This window comes from Taudactylus pleione, unplaced genomic scaffold (assembly GCF_031769625.1).
Source record: "Taudactylus pleione unplaced genomic scaffold, aTauple2 ptg001027l, whole genome shotgun sequence".
Lineage (NCBI taxonomy): Eukaryota > Metazoa > Chordata > Amphibia > Anura > Myobatrachidae > Taudactylus > Taudactylus pleione.
The window spans coordinates 185403-210512 of NW_028285428.1; the positions used below are offsets into that span (position 1 = coordinate 185403).

General features: G+C 46.5%; 1 protein-coding gene across 2 annotated transcripts in view; it reads left to right on the forward strand.

Moving 5' to 3' along the window:
* ZNF385B (zinc finger protein 385B) overlaps positions 1–25110 on the forward strand; it is a 566921-nt gene that overhangs the window by 73508 nt on the left and 468303 nt on the right. Inside the window, exon 1 of one of the 2 annotated variants that reach the window (XM_088461222.1) lies at positions 18078–18157. The exons of the other annotated variant lie outside the window; for it this stretch is intronic. Coding sequence (XP_088317348.1) covers positions 18088–18157 — 70 coding nt within the window. The 5' untranslated portion in view covers positions 18078–18087. Of the gene's footprint in view, positions 1–18077; positions 18158–25110 lie in introns of those variants that run through there. 2 annotated transcript variants of the gene reach the window in all.

Here is a 25110-nt window from a genome sequence, read left to right on the forward strand (position 1 = left end):
GACACGCAAAGTGTCTGTAGGCACGGGCAGCCGCTGAGGCATGATTTACTCCCTTATGCTACTGCTGGAGTCCGTAGGGCTAATGAGGGAGGATCGTGCATCTGCAAGTGGAAACCCGTGCTGCACACTGATTTTACACCAGCTGGCCACCATCATCATTAGTATCTACACGTACTCCAGCCCCATGTAAGGTGCAATAGATCCATCAGAAACGTGTCCTATATCCATTATCATGACTAAGAATAGCACGGAGCTTTAGCTACACATTCATGATACTCCCACGACAATCCCATGACACTCTGGACAGTTACATGCGGTTGATTTATCTTCGCCCAGTTCCCACTCCAAACCGCCCTGTATTAGGAAAAGACAGATTCGGACAAGTTCCTTCCAATTCTGAATAAAATGGAGACTTGGAGAAATGCGTAAATCCTCATTTGTTCATGGGCTGTATGCAAAATCCTGTGCACAGAGATTTGTCTGACTCAGAATCAGGCCACAAGTGTGTACTACAGAGCCCAGCCCATGTGTTCTCACCACCCCTGCTGTTCCATGTTCCCACCAGGACTCCAAACTCTGACTGTTTGCTACTAATGACTAATTAAAGCTCTGCTGCCTCTTCTTTACTGCAGCAGCCATTAATGAATCCTCTATCAACCTATAATATGACAGACCGATAGTGTCTCCTGTACTTGGCATAACTCTGCTAACCAATAGGGCTGATATTAACAAAAAATAGCTGAATTGGATCCCTCCACGCCCATAATCGGCACCTTACATGCACTCATTACTGGCTCCCATTCCCAGGTTTTTTCGGGCTGCAGTTTCCATCCTCGCACAGCAGGACTTTCCTCTAACCCCCAAACCTTCATATGTTCCCTAAAAATACTTCTTCAGACAACTTCACAGAATGGCCTAATCACCTTTGTAACCTCTACCCAATTACCTCCTCTCTATACAGTACACACAAATCTATACTGAAGCAACCTACTCCCCAAACCAGCATTGCTGTTTGACTGCATCTTCCATGTTCCATTGTAGACAAGTTGGGCCAGTATGCAATTTAACCTCACACAGGAAACTCCTATTACCTACTGTATATAAATATGCTTACCTCTATTCTTTTTCTTAATACCCAGTCTTGTTTTATTACTGTGTTTGTTCCCAATCTCAAAATGCTGCAGATTATGCTGATACTACATTAATAAATGTTGGGCTAGTTTCTTTCCCTCTCATCTATTTTCTTTTATTCTATATTCAATATTGTATTTATTAGATATTATTGGTTTTTATACCAAATTTTCGAAGACCAAATTCAAGAAAACAAGGTAGTTTGATGTTTTTCAATGTTTTTCTTTTCTATGGCTGTATGTTATTATTATTATCTTTTTTTTCATTTGTTTGTTATTTACCTTTTGAAAAATAAAGAGATTAAAAAAAAATGTAAAAAAATAATGTTGGGCTAGGTACGCGATGCTGGCGCTCGGTAACCCGGCGGTCAGAATCCGGATGCCGGCATCCCGGCAGGGTTACACTTAAACTTGTCAGTCAGTATTCTAACCCTCACCCTCCCTTCCTAGTGCCTAAACCTAACCTTCCTCTCCCCGCACCCTAAACCGAAGCCTCCCCCCTTAGTGCCTAACCCTTGGTACCGAACCCTAACCCTCCCCCTAGTGCCTAACCCTAATGCTAACCATCCCCCAGACCCGCTACTTAGTGTCAGGTTTCTGGCACCAGCATTCTGAGCGTCAGAATCCCCGCAGTTGGGATATTGACCACATCTCTTAAATGTTAATAATAGTATCCTGTGATGGGTGACACCGTACTTACGTGATACTTCCTGACATATGAAGGACATGGTGAAATCCATTCACTTGTAAAGATAATAAAATTGGAAGCACTTAGCCCTCTGATTCATTTTACAACGCTAAGTACTTCTCACTGAACTCCAGCCTTAAAGTGTTTCAGTAGGAAGTGCAACTTTTACCAGCCACAGCAAAGCTGAATCAATATTCATCAGCCTGCAGAGTGGCTAGGCCCAAACCTGGACCTCCCTCTGGAATCCTGTGATGGAGATTATGGTGGCCCTCATCTATGGCCTCAGGAGAGCGAGATCATGGCTGGTCCACACAGTCACATCTCTCCTAACATGTCTCCAGCCTAGGAGGACCCAAATTGAGGCTGCAACAGTTCCAGAGATTCTTCTCCACAACATTGTACATCACAGTGGGGGGAGGTGTATCAAACCTTAGAGAGCGATAAAGTGGAAGAGTTGACCATAGTAACCAATCAGCTGCTATCTGTCATTGCATAGAAAGTGCTAGATAAATTGTAGTTAGAAGCAGATTGGTTGCTCTGGGTAACACCTCCACTTTATCTCTCTCCAAGGTTTGATACATCTCCCCCCATGAGTCCTATCAAATGGTTTACATAAGTCTTGCTGATAATTAGAATTTCAACAAACAGTACATAGACCTCAGAATGCAGGCATTTTATACACGTCGGCAGTACTGCTTTAAAATTGAAGGTAAATCATCGTATTTACAATGGTACTGCCGGTGCGTGTACAGTTCTTTATCACACTCACCGGCCTAACGGTCTGGTGTCCACATACTTCTTCTTGATATTCTAATTGTCGTCAAGACAACCACATACCCCAGTGGCGTAACTAGGGTATTTGGAGCCCAGGGCAAATTTGAAAAGGGAGCCCCCCCCATGTGCGCGCGCCGAAGGCAAAAAAAATGGGCGTGGTCACTTACAAATGGGGCGTGTCAACATGACACACCCCTTTATTTTCAACTGAACATTCCTATCCATATGCACCTTAACCCCAGTAGTATCCCCAGTATGCAGTTGTGGTCCCTCTCATGCAGGCCCATAGTAGTGCCCCTTATACAGTATCCCCAGTAGTGGTCCCTCTTATACAGCCCCCAATTAGTTCCCCTTACTCAGTACCCCCAGTAGTGCCCCCCCCCAAATGCAGTGCCCCACGTAGTGTTCCCCCTTATGCAGTGCCCCCAGTAGCAGTCCCCACAATGCAGTGCGCCCAGTAGCGGTATCCCCTTATGCAGTGCCCTTTTATATAGTGCCCCCAGCAGTAGTCCCCCCCATGCAGTTTTCCCAGTAGTGGTCCCCTTATGCAGGCACCCTGTAGTGATCCCCTCTATCTAGTGCCCCCTGTAGTGGTCCCCGCAGTGCCCCTGGCAGTAAGCCCCTTATATAGTGCCCCCAGCAGTAGTGTCCCCCCCTCCCATGCAGTGCCCCCAGTAGTGGTCCCCCTGATGCAGGCTCCCAGTAGTGACCCCCCCCTATCCAGTGGTCCCTGTAGTGGCCCTTCTTATTATTGCCCCCATTAGTGGTCCCCCGAGTGCAGTGCCTCTAGTAATACTAGGCCCCTTTTAGAATGCCCCCAGTGGTAGTCCCCCCCCAAGTAGTAGTCCCCAGTAGAGTAGCCCCCCCCCAGTAGAGGTCCTCCCAATGGCACCCCCAGTAGATGTCCCCCCCAGTAGTAGCCAACCCCTCCCCCGTTGTGCAGATAGGTAAGGTTTAAAAATAAATAAATATATATAAAAATATACTTACCTGATTCCACGCTGCTCCTGTCCGCGATGCCGATGCCGCTCCCGCCCTCCAGTCCGCCCGGGCTGGCGCGCTCAGCATTATGGGACTGACGTCATGACGTCAGTCCCATTGCCCACTGCAGGAGCCAGACGGAAGTCCGGCTCTTGCAGTGGGTGCTGCAGCAGTCAATGAGAGTCTATCTGGCTCTCATTGGCTGCTGTTTAACACACGCATCGCCGCCAGCGCTGGCGGCGATGCGTGTGTTATGCACAGCCTGAGCCCGCCTCCTGGCGCTATTGGGCAAGCGCTCAGGGGGAGGGAACGGGCTCAGGCGTGCAGCACAGGACCGGCGCTGGAAGCCTAGCGCCGGTCCTGTGCTAATGTGTAGCGCTGACCGCACTCACTGCGGTCGGCGCTACACTGGCTATCTAGGGCGGGCCGGTACCGTGGCCGGCGGCGCCCCCCCGCCCCCGGTCCAACGGCGCCCAGGGCACGAACCCCGCTCGCCTTGCCCTAGTTACGCCACTGACATACCCTATCAAATCAACAAGGACCGGAAACTACACTGAGGGGAAGACTCAGAAGTGGATGTTATTTTGAATCTGTTGCAATTGTTTTATGTGCGCATACGCCAGAGCCGCAGTGCTTGTGTGCTGCGATGAGGTCGCGGCTCCGCACGTACTGTGATCTTTCTTGCAGTGCGATTGACACACTGGAGCCACTTGGGTGGTGGGGACGGTGAGCGTTTTAGTAAACAGGGTCATGTCGCCACCGTTTTTGAGGCAAGCCGAGGCCAGTGACTGCGTCTTTCCATGGAGATTCACCGGCCTCGGCAGCTTAGTTGCTGAGTATCTTTAGGGTTACTCGGATGCCCGATGATCTGCACAATTTTGCCGATGGTGGTCCGATGGTGCATCTTCATTGGACTTGAGAAGATGGCCATTCCAGTTTTTGCATACCTTCTCGGATCCGCTGCTACGGAAGACACCACGTGTGTCCACCTCTTAATCAGGCCCTGAGTTATGAAGTTCACTGATCCTGCACTCTTAGAAATGTTGCTTCATCTTTAGTTAGCGAGATCTTGGATGGGATTATGGAGAACGAGTGATGTTTATTTAGAAATCAGGTACGCAACTGGGGGTCTGTCACACAGCATTGATTCTCATCTATGCAAGTTATAGGACATTATCCTCTTTCTGGAGGATTATATGGATATTTATACAGTACAGATGTGTCCTCATACATCTAGCCTCAATACGGCATGTGGCGGAGGACGCCTAGCGCAAGTGGGCCGCCAGGTCCAGTGCGACTCTTCTTGCGCTGGGCTTCTTTTTTGCCCCACAAATGCATCTTAGTAGCAATGTGATGCGAAAAGGACGCACCAGGAGACTGCGCTGATTCATTTGATATGTGACACTTGTATATCTGTGTGCGACTGAATCTATATATGAAACACAACGGAACTTGGCGTGGGAAAAAGCCGCGTCCGCTGTATTGTAGCACTTTGTATACAGATTCATATTCAGTCGCACACAGATATACAAGTGCCGCATATCAAATTAATCAGCACATTCCGCTAGTGCATCCTAGTTGCATCACATTGCAACTAAGACCCAAATTGGAGCAAAAAAGACAATGTCGTACGGGACCTGGGACCATCAGGAGGGACGGATTGGCGCCATTCCAGCAAGAATGTATGAGGACACATCTGTAACTTTAAACAATAAGTAAAATCTTTAACATATGGTCCATGCACAGAGCACAATAAGATTCTATTGAGAAACTTGTTCTTTTATCATTTCGCATGCCTTTTGTTCTTGGTAATTATACAACTCTTGTATAACAGTACGATGCTTAACCGTCTTGAATATTGAGGTCTGTTCTTCATTTTCTACGCATACCATCACACATCTAATTAAGCACAATACCTTAGGCAACTACATAATTTATTACAGAAACTCATGCTTATGTTTATCATCACACTTACACATCTCTTTACTTTGCCATGTTTTAACAATTTTAGTAGACATTGTAAGTTGCATATAGAAATCTCTTTAACTCATGAAGGTCTGGCTTTAAAGGCCAACAGTGCTTGTACTTTTAATCTTAAAGAAAGGGTGCTCTATATCTTAGTGGAACATGATAGGTTGTGGCTAAAAGAAAAATGACACACAGGAGCCTCACAGCAAAAAAAAAAAAAAAAAGACTTGTAATACCTATAAAATATATAATTTTTTTTAGAAAAAAAACTCATTTTATATAGTATACACTTACTATGAACTTAGAGTAAAATGTTACATCTCTTTGGTTAAAGTTTGAAAATAATATCTTTACCATCAGATAACGCTATCAACTGTCAAAAAAGTTAATCTTCTGTGTCATGGAACCCAGTTCCAAGATACTCCAATCTGTAGCCGCTGCTTGTAACTTTATTAAGATTAGAACTCACTTGAGCTTGCGTGACATGGGTCTGACACAGTTAATCAAAAACCAACTACCTGGTTTAGCTACAGAAATGATTACACTTCCCAGTGTCTCTGCCCCTCACTATTAAGTGGTCTGCTACCACGTAAGAGTTTTTCAGGAGCTACTCACACCAAAAAGGAAGCCTTAAGTACTCCCAATAACTACAATTAAGTTCCAGTTATCATTACCCAAAGAATAACCTGTAGTACAGATATGTAGCATGGATTAGACAAATCCACAGGCAAAATGGATCTGATAAGAATCACAGAGACCAATCTTATTAAATGAAGTTTAATATGAGAAAGATACAATGCTTAAACTATATACAAAACAATTAATAAGAATGACATACAAAGATAGTCTCAGGCAAATTATTTTCCTATAAACAAAAGGAAAATATGAACAGAAGTCTCACTTAAATGAACTTGTTTGTGGGAAGATGCAAGAAGATTAAGCATTTCTCAAAGTCAGATTGGCTCAAGAATTGTACAAAGTTTCAGAGTTCTGCATGGTATTTTATGCCTGTCTAGCTGTCACAGTGCCCCCCTTCTGCTGTCTCATGGGCTTGTGCAGATGCTAATTTGATTTTATGGGACTTTGGACCTCATCCAGAGTCGGTCGTAAGCGGCCGTTCGGTCGTACGCCTAACGATCGAGAATCAGAAAAAAAAACAATCGCACGGCCGGGCGATCGCAACCAAAGTGACACCCATACATGAACAAAGCACCTCCTCTAGCTAATGAGTGATAGCAGCTAGCGATCGAGTCAATCGTTGTCAGTCGCTATATGTTAATTTTCTTCTGATGGTTGCGGCCGCTTGTGTTGTGTGCAAATTACATAAAAAAATTTACAAAAAAACGCATATAATAAGCCATCCAATCGATAACAATCGATTATTAGCTGCTTGCATTGTGTGGCACAAAATAGAAACATCAAACATAACATCAGTCACATTCGATAGTAATGATTGTACTCTGGGGCTTGAGAAAGCACATACCCAACCCCAAGCTGTACGATCAGCCAGGCCTCTAACCTGCTCGCAGAGTAACGTTTTACTGCTTCCGGCCTTCTATGTCGGTCGTAGCAGTAAATTTATGTACGCCCCTGAAACGCCCTGAAAACGATGAGGAACGCCTGCGTTTTTAGACCACCACCCCTGTCAACACCCACAAACGGCCTTTCATGTCAATCAACTCTCGGAAACCCCTTCCTGCTCATAAGCCGTATGATCGACAGCATTTTGGATCGCAAGGTCTCGTACGCACATGCGCACAACTAACCGTACGTATGCGTGGTTTGGAAACATCGGATGCGTACGACCGAGCGGCCGCTTACGACTGACTCTGAATGAGGTCCTTTGTCCAGAGCATGCTGTCACTCAGGTATGGAGGAGTAGCACTTCCCAGGCCAACCTCATGTTGGGGAGAAGGGCAAGCATGGAATGCATAAGGCTCCATAATTTTACCATTATCTGTCTGTTGGATCATTTTCTGGCAGTCCTAATGGGCTATACATAAATCTGTCAGCCTCCCCTTCACATGGCATCTTCTCAGACAAATATCTAACCCTGCACAAGTAGGGTGTGGTGGGTTTCAAACTGAATGCGCAGAGCAGCCCAAAGGACCTCCTAAATCTTAAATGGATATCACCTGGTCCATACATATACAAGAAAAACAAATAAAAGCGAAAAAGGAGATACACAAACAGGCGCTTGATATAGATATATACTTATAACGTGAAATCAAAACAAACGTTATCCTCATGGACTTCTTTCTTAGTTTGTACCACGTTCAGATTCGCAAACGTCTCCCTCAGTGTAGTATATGCATTAAAGGGAGAAACATAAGTTGCGTCACTGTCATGTAATCTTATGTACAATATGATCAAAAAATATGAGATATGGTAAAAACTTACCTTTGTTATCTCTATTTCTACGAAGTCCATAGGGTTCCACAGGATACCTTGGGGTATAGGTGTGACGTCAGTCATCGGGCACCATAGAGTTAAGCTTTTCAGCCTCCCAGGATGCACTAGGGTCCCCCTCCTATACCCCGAGCCAAGGCACCTCAGTTAGTTACCAAGCCATAGGCCGGAGGAGGAGAAGGAAGAGAGAGAAAGAAGATCTGGATACACACAAGAATCACACTCTCACCAGAGGGAGACGGGAAAACCGGTGACCAGAGCAAAGCCCATCTGCAGCACAGGTGCGACAGGGCGGGAGTCCTGTGGAACCCTATGGACTTCGTAGAAATAGAGATAACAAAGGTAAGTTCTTACCATATCTCATATTTTCTACTTCAGGGTCCATAGGGTATCCACAGGATACCTTGGGGATGTCCCAAAGCAGTATCCTTTAAGAGTGGGGACGCTCCTGTGCTGAACGGAGAATCCGCCGCCCAAAGGAAGCATCCTGAGAGGCGAAGGTGTCAAACCTGTAATACCTCACGAAGGTATGGACAGAGGACCACGTAGCAGCCTTGCAGATCTGGACTGCAGAGGCACCACGTCGAGCTGCCCACGAAGGACTCACAGACCTAGTGGAATGAGCCTTCAAAGAAGGAGGAACCGGCAGACCTTCATGAAGATAAGCTTCAGAAATAGCCATACGGATCCAGGCTGCCAAAGTTTGCTTTGAAGCAGGCCAACCCTTTTTACGGAAGCCATAGAGGACAAACAAGGCGTCCGACTTCCTAAACGAAGAAGTGCGGTCAACATAAGTCCTTAAGGCCCGCACAACATCCAAAGTGGCCTCACCCACTGAAAGACCAGGTGAGTTAAAGGCCGGAACAACTATTTCCTTGTTAACATGAAACTGGGAAACAACTTTGGGAAGAAATTCAGGCCGAGTGCGGAGCACTGCCCTGTTCCCATGAAAAATCAAGAAAGGGTCGACACCATTGGAAGAACGTATGCCACACGCCATGGTATATCCTCGCGGACAACGGTTTCCGAGCTCGCAACATGGTACGCACCACAGAGCTGGAAAACCCCCTGGACCTCAACATGGCTGTCTCAACAGCCACGCCGTCAAAGACAGCCGAGCCAGGTCCGGATGAAGACAAGGACCCTGCAACAGAAGGTCCGGTCGTAGCGGCAACCACAGACCCTGAAGGTCTGAGAACGGACAGACCCTGAAGGTCTGAGAACCAGTGCCGTCTGTGCCACGCGGGAGCTATCAACAGGAGCGTCCCTCCTTCCTGTTTGAATTTCCGGATTACCCGTGGAAGAAGGGAAACCGGAGGAAACAGGTATGCGAACCGGAACGTCCACTGACGGACAGAGCATCCACCAGAGACGTCTCTTCGTCTCTCGTGTGAGACCCGTACACCGGCAACTTGCTGTTGTGCCGGGACGCCATGAGGTAGATCTCTGGAAGACCCCACCTGTCCACCAGCAGTTGAAAAACGTCCGGGTGCAGGGACCATTCCCCCGGATGAACGTCCTGGCGACTTAGAAAATCCGCCTCCCAATTTAGCACTCCCGGGATGAAGACCGCTGATATGGCCGGAAGATTGCTCTACAAGAGCCGCCCGACTTCGGGTTCCTCCTTGCCTGTTTATGTAGGCCACGGTGGTAGCGTTGTCCGACTGGACCTGCACCGGGCGACCCTGGAGAACCCGATGTGCCTGCTGGAGAGCATTGAAGACCGCACGGAGTTCCAAGATATTTATTGGAAGCTCCGCTTCTGTTGGCGTCCACCTGCCCTGGAACAAGTGTGGACCCGAAACTGCTCCCCAGCCCCGAAGACTGGCGTCCGTTGTCAACAGGACCCAATTTGGAACCCAGAACGGACGTCCCTTGCTGAGATGGGTCGTCTGCAACCACCAGGCAAGGGACAGGCGAACCTCCGGGGTGAGCACTATCGTCTGGGACTTTAGAGACTGAGGCAGCCCGTCCCACTTGGACAGGATCAGGTGCTGCAGAGGTCTGGAGTGAAACTGGGCATATTCCACCATGTCGAACACCGACACCATGGAGCCCAGTAACCTCATCGCCAAGTGTAGAGACACCCGGTGGCTGTGCAGACAACTGCGCACCCTCGACTGTAAAGCAGAGATCTTTTCCTCTGTCACAAAGATCCTTTGTTGTCCCGAGTCCAATAAGGCTCCGAGGTGCAGCCTGGATTAGAGTGGACTTCTGCCAGTTGATTAACCAGCCGTGCCGTTGCCGCAGTGCAATGGTCAGGTCCAAGTGGCGTAGAAGGAGCTCTGGAGATCCTGCCACTAATAACAGGTCGTCCAAGTACGGCAACATGCGGACTCCCTGCAGCCGCAGAGAAGCCGCTATGACCGCCATCACCTTGGTGAACACACACGGTGCTGTCGCCAGGCCAAAAGGTAACACCCGAAACTGAAAGTGGTCGCTGCGGATTGCAAACCTGAGGAACTGTTGATGGCGCAAAGAATAGGGACATGCAGGTAAGCATCCTGTATGTCCAATGACACCATGTAGTCCCAAGGTTCCAGCGCCAGAATGATGGACCGTAGGGTCTCCATCCGAAACTTCGGCACCCGCAAAGACTTGTTGAGAGCTTTGAGGTTGAGAATCGGACGATACGACCCATTGGGTTTCTGCACCAAAAAAAAGATTTGAATAGAAACCCTGGCCCCTCTGGGACAATGGAACAGGCACTATAACTCCAGCCTGGAGCATAGTGTGCAAGACCTTCCGCAGCTCCGTGGCCTTGTTCCGGTCTGATGGCAGACCCGTGGTGAAGAATCGAGCCGGGGGTCTGTGCCGGAAAGAGAGGGCGTACCCGTGGGAGACCACCTCGAGAACCCAAGTGTCTGTCATGGTGACCGACCAACACTGGGCGAACTGCAGCAGGCGGCCTCCCACTTTGGGATCCCCCAACGGGAGGCCTGGACCGTCAGGCCGCAGGCTTGTCATCAGACTTAGGGGCCGGACGTCTGGTACTCCATGCCTGCTTCCGGGGCTTGGCCAATTTCTTGGGACCAGCCTGTCGGGGAAAAGACTGTGGTTTGGGCCTGCCCTGGGCCCTATAAGACCGAAAGGACGATGGTCCTGAACCAGAAGGAACCGCGGCCGACGGGAGACATGCCGATTTGGCTGCCGCCAGCGTGGCCACAATCTTGTCCAGATCTGGACCGAAGAGAACTTCTCTGTTAAAGGGCAACGCCTCCAAACCCTTTTTGGAGTCAGCGTCCGCCTTCCAGGATCGCAACCACAAGGTGCAACGAGCAGCCACCGCTGCCTAAGAAATTCGAGACACCAGAGTACTAATGTCTAAGGCCGCCTCGTTGATATAAGTGGCCGAATCACGGAGATTACCAATCAACTCCGTTTGTTCGGCCGGACAGTCGGAATCAAAGGACGCCTCCAATGAATCCGTCCAGCGCTCCATCGCTCTGGCAACCCAGCAAATGGCCATAGCCGGCCGCGCTGCCCCCCCCCGCAAGGGAATAAGCGGACATCAGGCAGATCTCCACCTTGCGGTCCGTAGCATCCTTAAGGGAGGACATGGATGGCATCGGTAATGTGGCACTACGGACAAGACGTGTCACATGAGAATCCGCCTGTGGAGGGGATTCCCACTTAGCAAAATAATTATCCGCGAACGGATAAGCCACTGCCAGGCGCCTCTGCGGCTGGTATCGCTTGCCAGGCTGTTTCCACGCCTCCTCTAAATGGTCCATTAACTGACCCGAAAGAGGAAAAACTGTGGTGTCACCCTTCACATCCTTAAAAAAGGCATACTTGGATTTAGCAGCTGGGGGAACTTCGTCCTCAATCACCTAGGCTGTGCGGACTGCCCGAATATATACCTTGGACCTAGCGTCAGCGTCCTTAGTATGGAGAGGTTCCTGATCGTAAGGATCCAGAATCTCCCCATCATCAGACGTCCCTTCGTCATCCTCATAAGGAGCCGACAGAGACGCCACCGCCCGTTTATGTGGCCGCATCACAGTCTCCCCCTGCAACACATCCGACAAGTGCTGTACAGAACTCGTCAGGGAGGTAACCCACGCCGGTTCTTGAGAAACCGGGAGAGGGGAAATAGGGAGACTGCGGGGTACCACCAATTGTCTTGGGAAACCCTGCATGGGTGACGACACCACTGACTGCTGGGACAAACCCATCTGTGTAAACGCGGGCTGCGGAGCTAACTGGCCCACTAAGATTGTAAGCGCCTGAGCGAAACAAGCCCAGGGCGGCTCCTGTACCGGTGCTGTAACCGTAATAGGCCGCGCCATTGACAAACACTGCCGGCAGAGGCCCTCCGCGCTACCCTCCCCCTCCGCTAAAGGTACTTTACACGTAGTGCACTGTAGCCGGAGAGGAAAATCACTTTCAGACATGATGGTACTAAGTATGTGACCCCTCTCACCAATTGTATTTTAAAGAGGTGAGAGACCACCCTGCAGCACCGCACCGCAAGGGCTTAGCAGAAAGAACAGGGACAGTAATAAAGCTGACAGAATTGAAGATACAGGCAGCAGCGCTAGCACAGTCACATACAATGCAAAGAAAATCAATTCCTGCACTAACCAGCGCTGATCACTCAACTACGCAGACACAGGGCCTGGTAGGACACAGCGCTGCATACACAGACCTGACCACAGCGGAGGAGAGGTATGCAGGGGGACCCAGACCAAGATGCTTCCTTCCAGGCTTCCAGCAGCGTTCACCATGCGTTCAGGAAGATGGCCGCCGAGGAGCAGAGAGGAGGCTGGCCTGGGGGAGGAGCGCTGCCACAGGGCCAGTCGGCAGAGTGCAGAGAGGGCTGTGTGCAGCGGGGGAGGCGCCGGCTGTGAGACAGGGAAGGCACGCTCCCCTGGCATGCATTTAACCCCCGGGACGCCGCAGCGCTACCGCTCTACTGCGGTCCGCTGTCCCAGGGGGTTAGTGGAAGCGCAGGTTCTTACCTGGCTCCACGCTGCAGCCAGTCCCCAGGGAGCCCCCTGCCTGGGAACTCTGGACCATGTAACAGCGGGGACCCACCGCGGGACCCAGCTGCTTACCTTGCTGTCCCCCTTGAATCCGGCCATGGTCCGGAACATCTGGGGTCACCGCTAGCTGTGACCCCAGATGCTCACCAGCATCCCCGGATCGGTACTGGCGTTCTGGTACCGGCGGGGGTGTAGGGAAGACAGCATGGACGTCAGGACTGACTGTCCATGCTGTACATCCAGATGTGCAGCCACAACTGCATGCAGAAAAACTTCAGGGGCTCTTCTTAGCACCCACTCCAACAGGTGCACCCGACTCCGGCCGGGCACCAAACTAAACTGAGGTGCCTTGGCTCGGGGGCGGGGTATAGGAGGGGGACCCTAGTGCATCCTGGGAGGCTGAAAGCTTAACTCTATGGTGCCCGATGACTGACGTCACACCTATACCCCAAGGTATCCTGTGGATACCCTATGGACCCTGAAGTAGAAATAAGGTAAGTTCCACAATCTGAAGAATAACTGGTGCAGGAGGTAAAGCGTACCCTACTCACAAGAGGAACACCATATTGACTCCCATAGAGGTTTCTTTAGACAGAAAGATCCTTCACCCCACGTGTGTCAAAAGATAGGAGGTACTGCGTACTATTCACTCACTCTAACGTGAATAGTAGAAATCATACAAAGGTTTCTTTAAATAACAGCGTACCGAACTCACAATTTTCACGGTGTTAATCTTTCACATCATGGTTTCTTTCTTTATATTCCTTGCTAACCATCGCAGCTTATATATATGAACCCAAATAAATCTTTACAATCCAATGAAGTAAATCCCCCAAAAATTGATTTACTTATACATAAAAAAACAAGGGTCCCAAATGTGAGAAGACTCCAAAATATTAAAAGATGATGTATACCGTATAACACATGATAAAAAACCAGACACAAAATATAAATGCTCCAAGAGGCAGTCCAAAAAAATCATTGGCACAGGAGTCAGCTAATAGAAATAAGTTCCAAATGACATATCTCTGGATCAATAAAAATGGCACACTTCCTTGGGTCAATGCGTTACAGCTCTCTTGGGAGCCTTTATCAAGACATAAGGATTGTGTGCAGACCTCAGCTATTTATACTACTACCAACTAATCACACAGTGTCAGGGCAGGGTTACTGCCAAAACAACCATGTCTCCGGATAGTCTTGCTTACCATGGGACATTACTGGCCAAAAACAATGCGGAATCCTCCGCACAGACCTTACCTCACAGTCTCTGGATAGTCTCCGTCCCGGGACCACGATCGCGACCGGAAGTGAAGCGTGCGTGTCATCGGAAGCGGAAGTGACCAATCGCAGATGTCCGGGACGCTTCAACTGTGACCATGGAAACCAAGATAGCGGGCATAGTGCCACGTTGTTTAGCTAAATTCAATAGGACCGGGAAGTACAACTTACACTAATATCACAAAATAAAATTTTATCAACATGATATATACATATGAATCAGGCATTGTTCAAAGCATATACATAACAACATAAAACACATAATTTCATCCTTGGATCTCCAATGTTGGATCCGATGGTGACTCCATAAGGTGTGATCCTATTCACATCCTTATGTTAGGAATCGATATGAGTAAAGTTCCCATACATTGTCCATATATCATCAATACACGAGTCAATCGAAAGCAGAACTATAGAACAAGTATTAGGACCAGGACGCAAAATAAAAATACATTTTCATATCATAGGAACCATTTCACCTCGAAGTCCTTGTTGAGACCATTCAGGACAAATGTCTTATATGTGTATATATAATTAATTTCTGTTTTGGCCAAGGATGAAATGATATATTTAGCTCATTATTGGGTTTAATAGCCTTAAGACCATAAAATCCTACAATATTAGTGGGAGAGCATCCGTGTACATCTCTAAAGTGTAGGGCCAGAGAGTGGGTCTCAACGCCTTTTTTGATGTTGCGCAGGTGTTCTCCACCTGTATTTTCAAGAGCCTAGTTGTCCACCCGATGTAAACTTTGTTGCAAGTGCATTTAATAGCATACACAACATTCTTGCTGCTGCAAGTTATAAAGTCTTTAATTTGTACGTCCTTTCCATTTATTTCCACATTTTCTATTTTACTCTTGCCCTCACTTTTGATGGATCTACAGCCCTGGCATCCACCATATCTATAAAAACCTTTTGAGAGGACTGTTGAAAGGCTACTGGATGTTTGTAATATACTTGCCACCAGTGGCGTCACAAGGTGGGTGCGGGGGGTGTTGGCCGCACCCAGGTATCAGTGACAGGAGCCGGGTGCTGCACTGTGGAATTATGTTCAGCACTCGGCTCCTGACACAGTGAGGGAGCCGGCACTTCAGACAGTCTGGTTCCCGGGGGCAGCCCGCACCTCCGGCACCCCCGGTGTGACAAAAATGGGACTTGGCCCGCAAGGCCACGCCCTCCCATGAGGCCACGCCTCCTTATCCCTGGCACGTGGCTCCGCCCTCTCCCATCACTGCTCCCCGCACCAGGTGTCTAATGAGATAGGGACGCCACTGCTTGCCACTAACTTGGATTTTAAACTGGGAGCCTTCCTATATATATGCATAGGTTTATCAGGGATTGTTGATCCTATCACCGGATCCCTGCTTAATAGGCTCCAGGGTTTCTTAATAATTTTTTTCTATATCCCTGTAGTGACTGGTATACTCTGTGACAAATGCCGATTGCTATCTATCGTTAGTTTGTGGATGTTTGTATTTCTTTTCCAGTAGTCATTTCCATTCCACATCTTTCACCTTGTTAAAGGATTCACTAACTTTTATCTTATCATATCCACATGCTATGAATCTATCTTCCATACTTTTGGCTTGAATCATAAATTCCTGTTGTTCAATGCTATTCCTTTTGAGTCTTTTAAGTTGACCCACAGGAATGGAGTTTAACCAATTTATATGGTGGCAACCGTTTGCACCTATACGTTCCCGAGTCGGTTGGTTTCGTATAGTTTGTTTTGTGCAAATGTTGCCATTTTTAATATAGACTGTGATGTCAAGAAAATTGATACTCTGATCGCTGATCTCGACTGTGAGAACTATATTTTTATTGTGCTTATTTAGGGATTCACAGAAATTATCTAAACATGCTCTGCCTCCTCTCCAGACAAAAAATATATCGTCTATATACAGTACCTGTGATAGGTCACCAGGTCCGCTCCGAGATGCCCACACCCCCACACGGCCTCTACCTCCCATAGGCCCATGAAGAGGTTGGCATAGCTCGGAGCAAACCTGGTGTCCATCGCAGTACCAGTCTTTTGTAAGAAGAAATCATCCTTAAACAAGAAGAAATTGTTGAAAAGAATAAATTCTATTCCTTCTAATATGAAGCTCTGTAAGTCCTGCAACAGATTTGATTTCTCCAGGAAATATCTTGTGGCTTCTATGCCCATACTATGCTCAATTATCATATATAACGAACTGACATCAGATGTTACCATCAGGTCCCCATCCTCCCAGCTAATATCTTCCAAAGATATGAGAAAATCTCTGGTGTCTTTTAAATGTGATCCATTGTGGATCACCAGGGGCTGTAAATAGTGATCATGTATTCTGATGTTAGAATTCACCCTGGAGATGATGGGACTCCTGGGTGGTTTGGTGAGGCTCTTGTGAACCTTCAGAAGTATATATAACACTGGGGTGACTGGGTGTTCGTTAATCAAAACTGGGCTTTTTTTGCATCATGGTCTCCTTTTTGACATATTTGTCTTTTAAACTTTTAAGTTTGATGAGCATAATTTTTGTCGGGTCACCTCTTAGTTTCTTATAAGTCTTTAAGTCATTTAACTGTCGATAGACTTCATTCTCATAATCCTCAATATTAAAAAGCACAATCCCCCCCCCCCCTTTATCTGTTGGTTTAATAATATTTTTTTTTGTTTTCCTTTAATTCCTTCAATGCGTTTCTCTCTTTGTAGGTTAAATTTAAGGGTCTTTTTTTTAGTATTAATACTATTCTATTATTAGAATATTAGACCCTTGATAGTACACATCAGTGGTCAAGCACAGATCACCATGCTGCTAATTAATAAAAAATATATACTTACTAAACATAAAGGGCTACATATAACTAATATTTTGTGATCCATAACAAAATCACAACATTCTGATTCTCGTAAATTATAACATTACTAATCATCATCACCCTTCTGCAAGGATATAGTTTTGAGCCAGAAATATGTATTTCTAGGAAATAAATGGCAGACATCCCATCAATTATTTCATGACTCAAACTGGTACATGAATCATAATAAATAGAGTCTAATTAAACAGATATAATTAAATGTGGGTTGCTTGTTGCTTTAATGATTTATTACTTTTTTTCATCATATTTATATGTACAGTATATATCAAAGTCAAGTGCTGGAAAGGAAAATCTCATCACATCGGATCTAATTTATACATCACACGTCTCCCGACGAGTGTTATGACCAAATGACGGTCTGAACCCCCCCCCTCCCCACCACTCACCTTCAAAACAAATACAAAACATCTCTCCATAATGTTTAGTAACACAATCCATGTGCAACGTCGTGGCGTGCACCGCCGTCAGTGTCTCGTCAGAGCAACAACCCAACAACAACTGGGAGAACTCCGCCGAGGAGGAGGTACGAAAGTCTACAGAGAGAGTGAGGGGGAGGAGTAAATCGAAAAAGAGGAGGAGGAGGAGAAACAGAGGCAGACATAGGGTAGAGGGGCAGGGGAATTGGAGGGGAAAAAGAACAGAGGTTAAGAGGCAGACAGAGTAGCGAGAGAGTCAGAAAATGGGGAACAGAAGAACAGAAAAATGAGAGAAAGAAAGGGAAAGGTATCAGAGGGAGAAATAGAGGAGGGAGACAGAGATGGGGTAACGAGGAGAGAAAGAGGAGAAGAATAGAGAGTGAGAAGCAGACAGCACTGGGGAACAGCTAGTGTAGCATATACTGTATTTAAAAATATACATTTGTATTTTCTAGAAACCTGACAGTGTATATTATCCGACCTTGGAGAGAAAACCGTCACACTCACCTTGTACTTTACAGTTGCACATTTCTAGGTGCACTTTTCGGGATGTATTTGGCATCGGCGGTCGACATGCCGGCTCTCAGAATGCCGGTGCCAGAATCCCGAAACCAGTCAGAGTCCCGGCACCAGCATCCTGACCACTGGCAGCCTGACAGTAAGTATTAGGGTTAGGGGGAGGGTTAGGTTAGGGATAGGCACTAGGTGGAATGTTAGGGTTAGGCTGCTTGGGTTAGGTTTAGGGGTAGGATACTTACCTGCGGGTGTCAGCATTCTCACCTATGGGTGAATTTATTAAACTGCAGGTTTATAGAACGTAGCCTAATTTGTGGCTTACTGTAACTCACTAATGACTATTTGAAGTTATTTTAAACATTGGGAAAAGTGCGGGTTGGGTACGGGATGCCGGCGCTGAGGATCCCAGAGCTCAGAATCCCGATGCCGATTCCCGACTAGGGGGTATATTTATCAAAGTGCTGGTTTTTGAAGTGGAGATGTTGCCCATAGCAACTAATCAGATTCTACTTAACATTTATCTAGCACCTTCTAGAAGATAATAGCTAGAATCTGATTGGTTGCTGAATCCCGTACCCAACCTGCACTTTTCCCAATGTACAAAATAACTTCAAACAGTCATTATTGAGTTAAGCCATACCTTAGGTTACTTTGTACAGTATATTAAAATGTACATGTGTTTTAATCATTGTGGTGGTTCTAAAGTGATAGAAGGTTGGATTACGATCTGATATTTATAACTTTTTGCTGTGTGAACCTTGTACTGTGTGAACATCGCTATTCTATTTAAAGGCAAAACCAACCACTGTAATCCAGGGCGCCTCATACATGTGATTCATTACCCTCCATCCATGAACATTAATCAAGAGCTGCTTCAGGAGTGAATTTAACTTGTTGAATTAGCTCTGTCTCTTAACTGCTTAACTTGCTTACTAATGTAGAAAATGTTTTAAATATTTTACTTGTGGTTGTATATACTTATTTTAAAGATGACTTAATTGTTGGAATACCTAAATCAGTAATTATTAAGCCTCCCCCCCCCCCCTCCCACAAAACAGCCCGCTGGTCCTCCCCTTTGGAAACACCTGGAACCTTATGTAATAGCCTGCGAGGTGCAGGCTTGGTCGCAAAGTGCTTCTTAAAGCGGCAATCATTTGAAAGGCAAATTAGTTTTCCCTTTTCAATTATCGCCACTTTAAAAATACTGGCTAACTTGCAGGAATCCCGTGACTGCATCTGGCAGATTATTACATAGTTACCCTGGTGAGCAGCTGGTAAATATGCTTGAAACACACACTTGTGTTGAATAATACTAAGGGGGAGATAAAATTGGAGGTAAATAGCACCAACCAATCAGCTCCTAACTGTCATTTTTCAAACACAGCCTGTAAAGTGACAGGAGCTGATTGGTTAGTGCTATTTATCTTCAATTGTATCTCTCTCCAAGTTTTATTAAATCTCCCCCTAAATAATGGTCCTCTGGAGGTGCGGATCTGTGCCTTAGGTGTCTTGATGGCAAAAAAAATGGTCTGTATTTAGCAAACAGCCAGTCTCAATAGAGTAAATTTTCTAAGAATCGCTTTTCAAAGACTCAGGAGATGCACTAAGCCTTGCAGACAGGGGAGTAGAGAGCTTTGCCAGACCCTGGGGAAGGGGCGTGGCCTAATCATAGGAGGCGTGGCCACTCCCCCTTAGAATAAATGAATAATTTTGCAGCACCACGTAGCGTCGCTGCATGCTCGGGAGGGGGGCGCTGTGAGCACCTCATCCCGGTGCAAAGCGAGGGGGGCGTAATCAGTGTGATCGCTCCCCCCCCACATGCATAGGAGACTGCTGCAGGTACTGCTCATTTTATTACTACGCGGCTGTGTGCTGGGCTGCTGTGAGGTAAGAGAGAGGGGGAGGCGGCGCCTAGTCCCTTCAGCAAGCCCGGGTAATTAGTACCCACTATCCCCCCCATCCCCGTCTCAGGGCCCTGCTTGGATAGTAATAAAATGGAGAGTGATAAAGTACCAACCAATCAGCTCCTAGCTGTCATTTTTCAAACACAGCCTGTAAACTGACAGGAGCTGATTGGCTGGTACTATCCTCTTCACTTTTTCACTCTCCAAGGCTCAGTGCATCTCATCTGCAGTGTCTCATCGACAGCTGGATTTAAAAGGGATAACAATATTAAATACAAAATCAGGTGTGTTTTGTATTCATTATCATTGCCCCCTTTAAATCCAGTGGCTGAAACAGCTGAAGATGTGCTTTGAAAAGCGCTGCTTAGTAATTTACCCCTATGTCTCCATCCATGTAAGTGTTCTTTTATCTTTTTTTAAACCAACATTATGTTTTATTTTAAACTAGGACAAGTCTGATCTCCATGATTGTAGATAGTACAAAGTACAGCCCTTTGAGGAGTATTAGAGACCATTACAAAGAATTAAGAAATGGAGCAAACCTTTATGACTATGGAAGTTACTAGCAATTTACATGATGTTTATTTTGCAAACAGATTACATAATGTCTTTTGAAACTAAGCTGCTGACCATATGGTTTATTACCTCTAAGAATACTTATCCTAGGAAGAATTAAGGAGCACTGTCCTACTGCTGTGTTGGCTTACTGTGCTTGTGTGATTTGCCATACATTATCTATATTACCTTATCTGACTCATGCACATACAGTATTTCCGATAAATGTACATTTTAATTTAAATTGCTGTAGTTTTTTTTCAATGCAACAAAAGCAAACATTTATATTACTGTATGCTTATCTTGTAGTTCCACCTCATCTGTATCCAACTCATGATCCTTTCCTGCTCATCTCCAAAACCTTACACTCCCAGGTCCTATTTCAGAGATTTTCGCCAAGCCGATATTTACACAGAACGAGCGATTGTTTGCCGTTGTGCGTGCGCGAAAGCGTGCAGCGATTTCATTGCGAACACACTCGTACAGAGGAACCACTCACAAAGTGAGTGGCAGGTAGTCAGCATTTGGGGGTGGCAACAGGGGGGGGGGGAGAGAGACCATTAAAACGCAATTTCATGGGCGTGCTTAGCCATTGCGATCTCCTTCACAGCATGAGAGCTCTCAGCAGTCAGGAGATCTGCAGAGTTTGCGGCTGGTCAGACTTGACTTACATGCCGCGTGACTGGCTGATGTGTGTCAATGTTATCGATGTTGCACGTCATCGGACAGATATGAAAGCAGAGGGCGTCCCTATGCTTGGATGTGCTTTGGGAAGCATTAGCACATTTTAACAACTGCGATCCGTGATAAAGTGCAGCTGCGATTGCATTACCGTAAATCTCATAATCAGGCCCCCTGTTCTCAGTGAGCTTCCCATCACTGAGCAGGATCCAGGATGAGTAGTGTTGCAATAGGTTTACTATGTAAGTTATTAACTTCAACCTGAAGGCTTGATCCTACCTTTCTAAAAACAGATTTAAGAGAGAATATGCTATTTTGACAGGCGTTTCCAATGATGTAATGTAGGCATAATATTGTGCCTATGCAATGCACTTTTCCCACACCATTTACTATATAGAGCTGGAGAACTGCGCCACGTGTTGACTATGAGCCTGATTCAGCAAGGATCGCAACTGTGATTACGCACGCAATGGGCCGGTTGTTGCGTAATGCAGATGCGTATGCATCGCAATGCGCGAACACTCCACTGCGATCGGGCAGTCACTACGCAGACCCATCCCAGAGTGATTGACAGGAAGTACCGTTTGGGGGTGGTGACGGAGGGTGGTTGGCGAAACGCAGGCGTGCCAGTGCGTTTGAACGCCATTGCATAGGTGTGCATAAATTATCCACTGCGATGCCATACGCAGCCTGAGTACTCACTGCGTGCGATGAGGTTAGCAATTCCTGAGTAAGGGCAGAGCTTGTGTAAGTGTGCGTGAGGCTGCGATGGTACTCGATGTTAACGATGGTTTCACAGTCTTGCTAAGTAATACGGATGTGTGTAAGGTAAGGTGGGCATCCTCATGTTGTGCTGCAACGACATAGTGATCGCAATGGATTAGTATATGATCGCAGTGCGACTGTGTGTGTAATCGCTATTGCAATTACACTCATGCGCAATGGCTGACAATTGCTCAACCTGCGTAAATTTCGGCATTGAATCCACATCTGAATCAGGTCCACTATTTTAGATCATCTCAATTCTTGCTTACTCACACTTTACACTTATCCTTATTAAACCTCACATTCTCCAGACCAAGGACCTCATTCAGACCCGCTTGCAAGCGCTGAGCGCTCGCAAGCGGGTCGATGTTTAGGCCCTGCGCACGTGGAGCGGCCACACTGCGCGTCTGCAAGCCCCGGAGCGAGAGAGAAATTCTCTTGCTCCGGAGCTCACTACAAAAGGGGCGACTGTTGATGTTGATCGACAGCTCGCCCCGTTTCGTAGGCGTGGCAGGGAGGAGGTTTCACAAACGGAGGCGTTCCTTAAGGAACGCCTGCCGTTTTGTGGGCGGCTGCACTGACATCAGCAGTGATGTCATTGGGGAGCTTCCTGCTCGATCAGAGCAGGAAGCTTCCTGGGGCTTGTGGTTGCCGAGACCCAACCTTAGGGTCTCGTCGCAAGCCCAGATGGACGCGATGGTCTTGACCATCGCGACCATCAACCTGGTCGGTCGCTAAAGCTGTGCATGGTAACCCACAGCTTAGCTAGTGACCAGGAGGCCGTACTTCAAAAGAGAAGCAGCCGCCCACATTCAGAACGAGCGCTCGCATTTTGCGACCGCCTCTGAATGAGGGCCCAAGTCTCCACAGTAAAATAACATAATATACTATGATACACTGCCTTTTTCCTTATGGTGCTCTGCAGTTTTTTTTAAATAGTTCTTAATTCTTATAACTGGTTTGAGAAACAGAAATAACTCAGTGAAATAATTTCAGAATACAATAAGCATCTGAAGACTTGTCCAGAGTATGAAAGCTATTATTAATCTTGTATCTACATGTAACTTTAGGTGAGTACCGCTACCTTGTTTCTCAATACTGGTACCTGTTCATAGAATGATATATACTGCATAAGAATCCAATTTCTGTAGTGCTTATTCCTTGGTTCCTTATCCTCACACAACATCCGGGAGACTCCTTAATCTCATTTGGAAAAGTATGCAGGTCTCCTGGAGGACACCTGCCGCTGCTGCCACTGCCCACTCCCGGTGAAGTGGGCGGTCCTGTTCAGCTTGATGACACAATTCGTTCTGTATTCCCGGAATCGATGCTTTGCATAGTGAGAGTAGGTCCACAATGATGCACCATCCACCTGACTGGTACATCCCCCAGACCTCCCACCTGGATAACCCCTCTTGGAGGGGACAGCCAGAATATCGGCAGCTATGCTTATCCTATGTTTCTATGGTATAGACATCCAAGCCCTTTTCTTCTCTGTAGTGCTGTGAATTACTCATTTCCCATGACATTGAGGGTAGCAGGAGAATACAGTGAGAGAGTGCTGGGTCTGGTTTTACATAGACTAGTGCCCAGAATCTCCCAGCGGCCACGGGTGTGTGTGCTGATACACACATACCTACAGGCAGAGCCGTAACTAGACTTTTTGGTGCCCTGTGCCAGAAAGAGCATTGGCACCCCCTCATTTTTCAAAGGTACATAATGCACCCAAAAAAGGTCCATGGCTTAATGGGGAAGGGCCAGGGAAGAGATAGGGGAGACCAGGAGATGCTGGGGATGAAATAAGAGGAAGCTACAAACAAGAATGATAATAAACTGAAATGTGACAGGCCCAAACAGCCCCCCCTGACCTGTGGTGCCCTGTGCGATGGCAGCGGCCGCACTACCCTAGCTACAGCCCTGCCTACAGGTGGACGTGTACAGCGGCCAGAGGCGATGACATCCACAGTGTTTGGTATTTGCGCAGAGCTTGGCCCGCTGCGGCGGCCACTTCCCAACTACCCCCAAACTTGCGATGACACAGTCACATGGTGAATGAGCCCGGCACCAGATGACAGTGTTCCTTTACGATAATAGAGCTTTTTATCATAAATACTATGTGGTACGCTAGGGCGCCATTGGTTAGGCGGCACCTAAAATACTGAATTTGTGACATACTGTAATGCAGATTGCAAGCATTATATAATTATATACGCTATGCAATAAATGTTACAATTAGATCATGTGTGGACAGGTCATCTTAACAGCAGCTTTTAAAGTGAGACACATTAGTGTGCAAGTGGATATACATCAGGTCATAATTACTATTGAACAATTCCAGCACGTCTCCGAGTTGATAATATGTTTTTGATGTGTATGCGTATTCTTTTACATATATACTGTATGCATCACATAACAGCAGGCAACGGAAATGATGAAAGCATTGATCCATTTTTCAGCACTTATGATGTGATTACATTGGAGCTGAAATGCTGATCAATAACTGACTTCATCAAATGGGATATTTCCATGGCTCAAAGGGATCCCTGGAGAGTTGCAAAAACACATCTGATACCACAAAGCTCATACGGACATATATTTCATATAAGCATTTATATCATTGCTGGGAGAATGGCAATGAGGAGACATTATAACATAATGCTGACCAGTGTTTTGTTTTGGAAAACCAAGGAACCTCTTTGACGTGAATTCTCTTCAGGCAACAAAAGCTACTCAATGTACCCAATTCAATGGTCAAATAAACCAAGGCAATTTAAATAATCTACAGTATGTGCATTAGATATAGGTTATTATTATAGGGACATGCACATTCTAAATAATAGTTTTTCAGGGGAAACCTAGAACTATCCTGGTACTGACCAAGTTTTATGAGAAAGTGAAACTCTATCGTCAGGAAAAATAGACATTGTACTCATTACTGTCTCACATTTATAATTATATAATGATGATACAATAATTCCAACATATTTCATATGTGCATTTTACATGTGTTTTGGATAGCGAATAAAATCGAGCCAAATTTGCGGTAAAATGGCGATAAGAACCGAGTAAAACCGAGTAAAACCGAACCCGCTCACCCCTAGTATTTTACAAAGTATGCATACCTCCCAACATATGGATGTATGGAGTGAGTCCTTCCGCATGCGCCCAAGGTGTGCGTCCGAATAGGGGA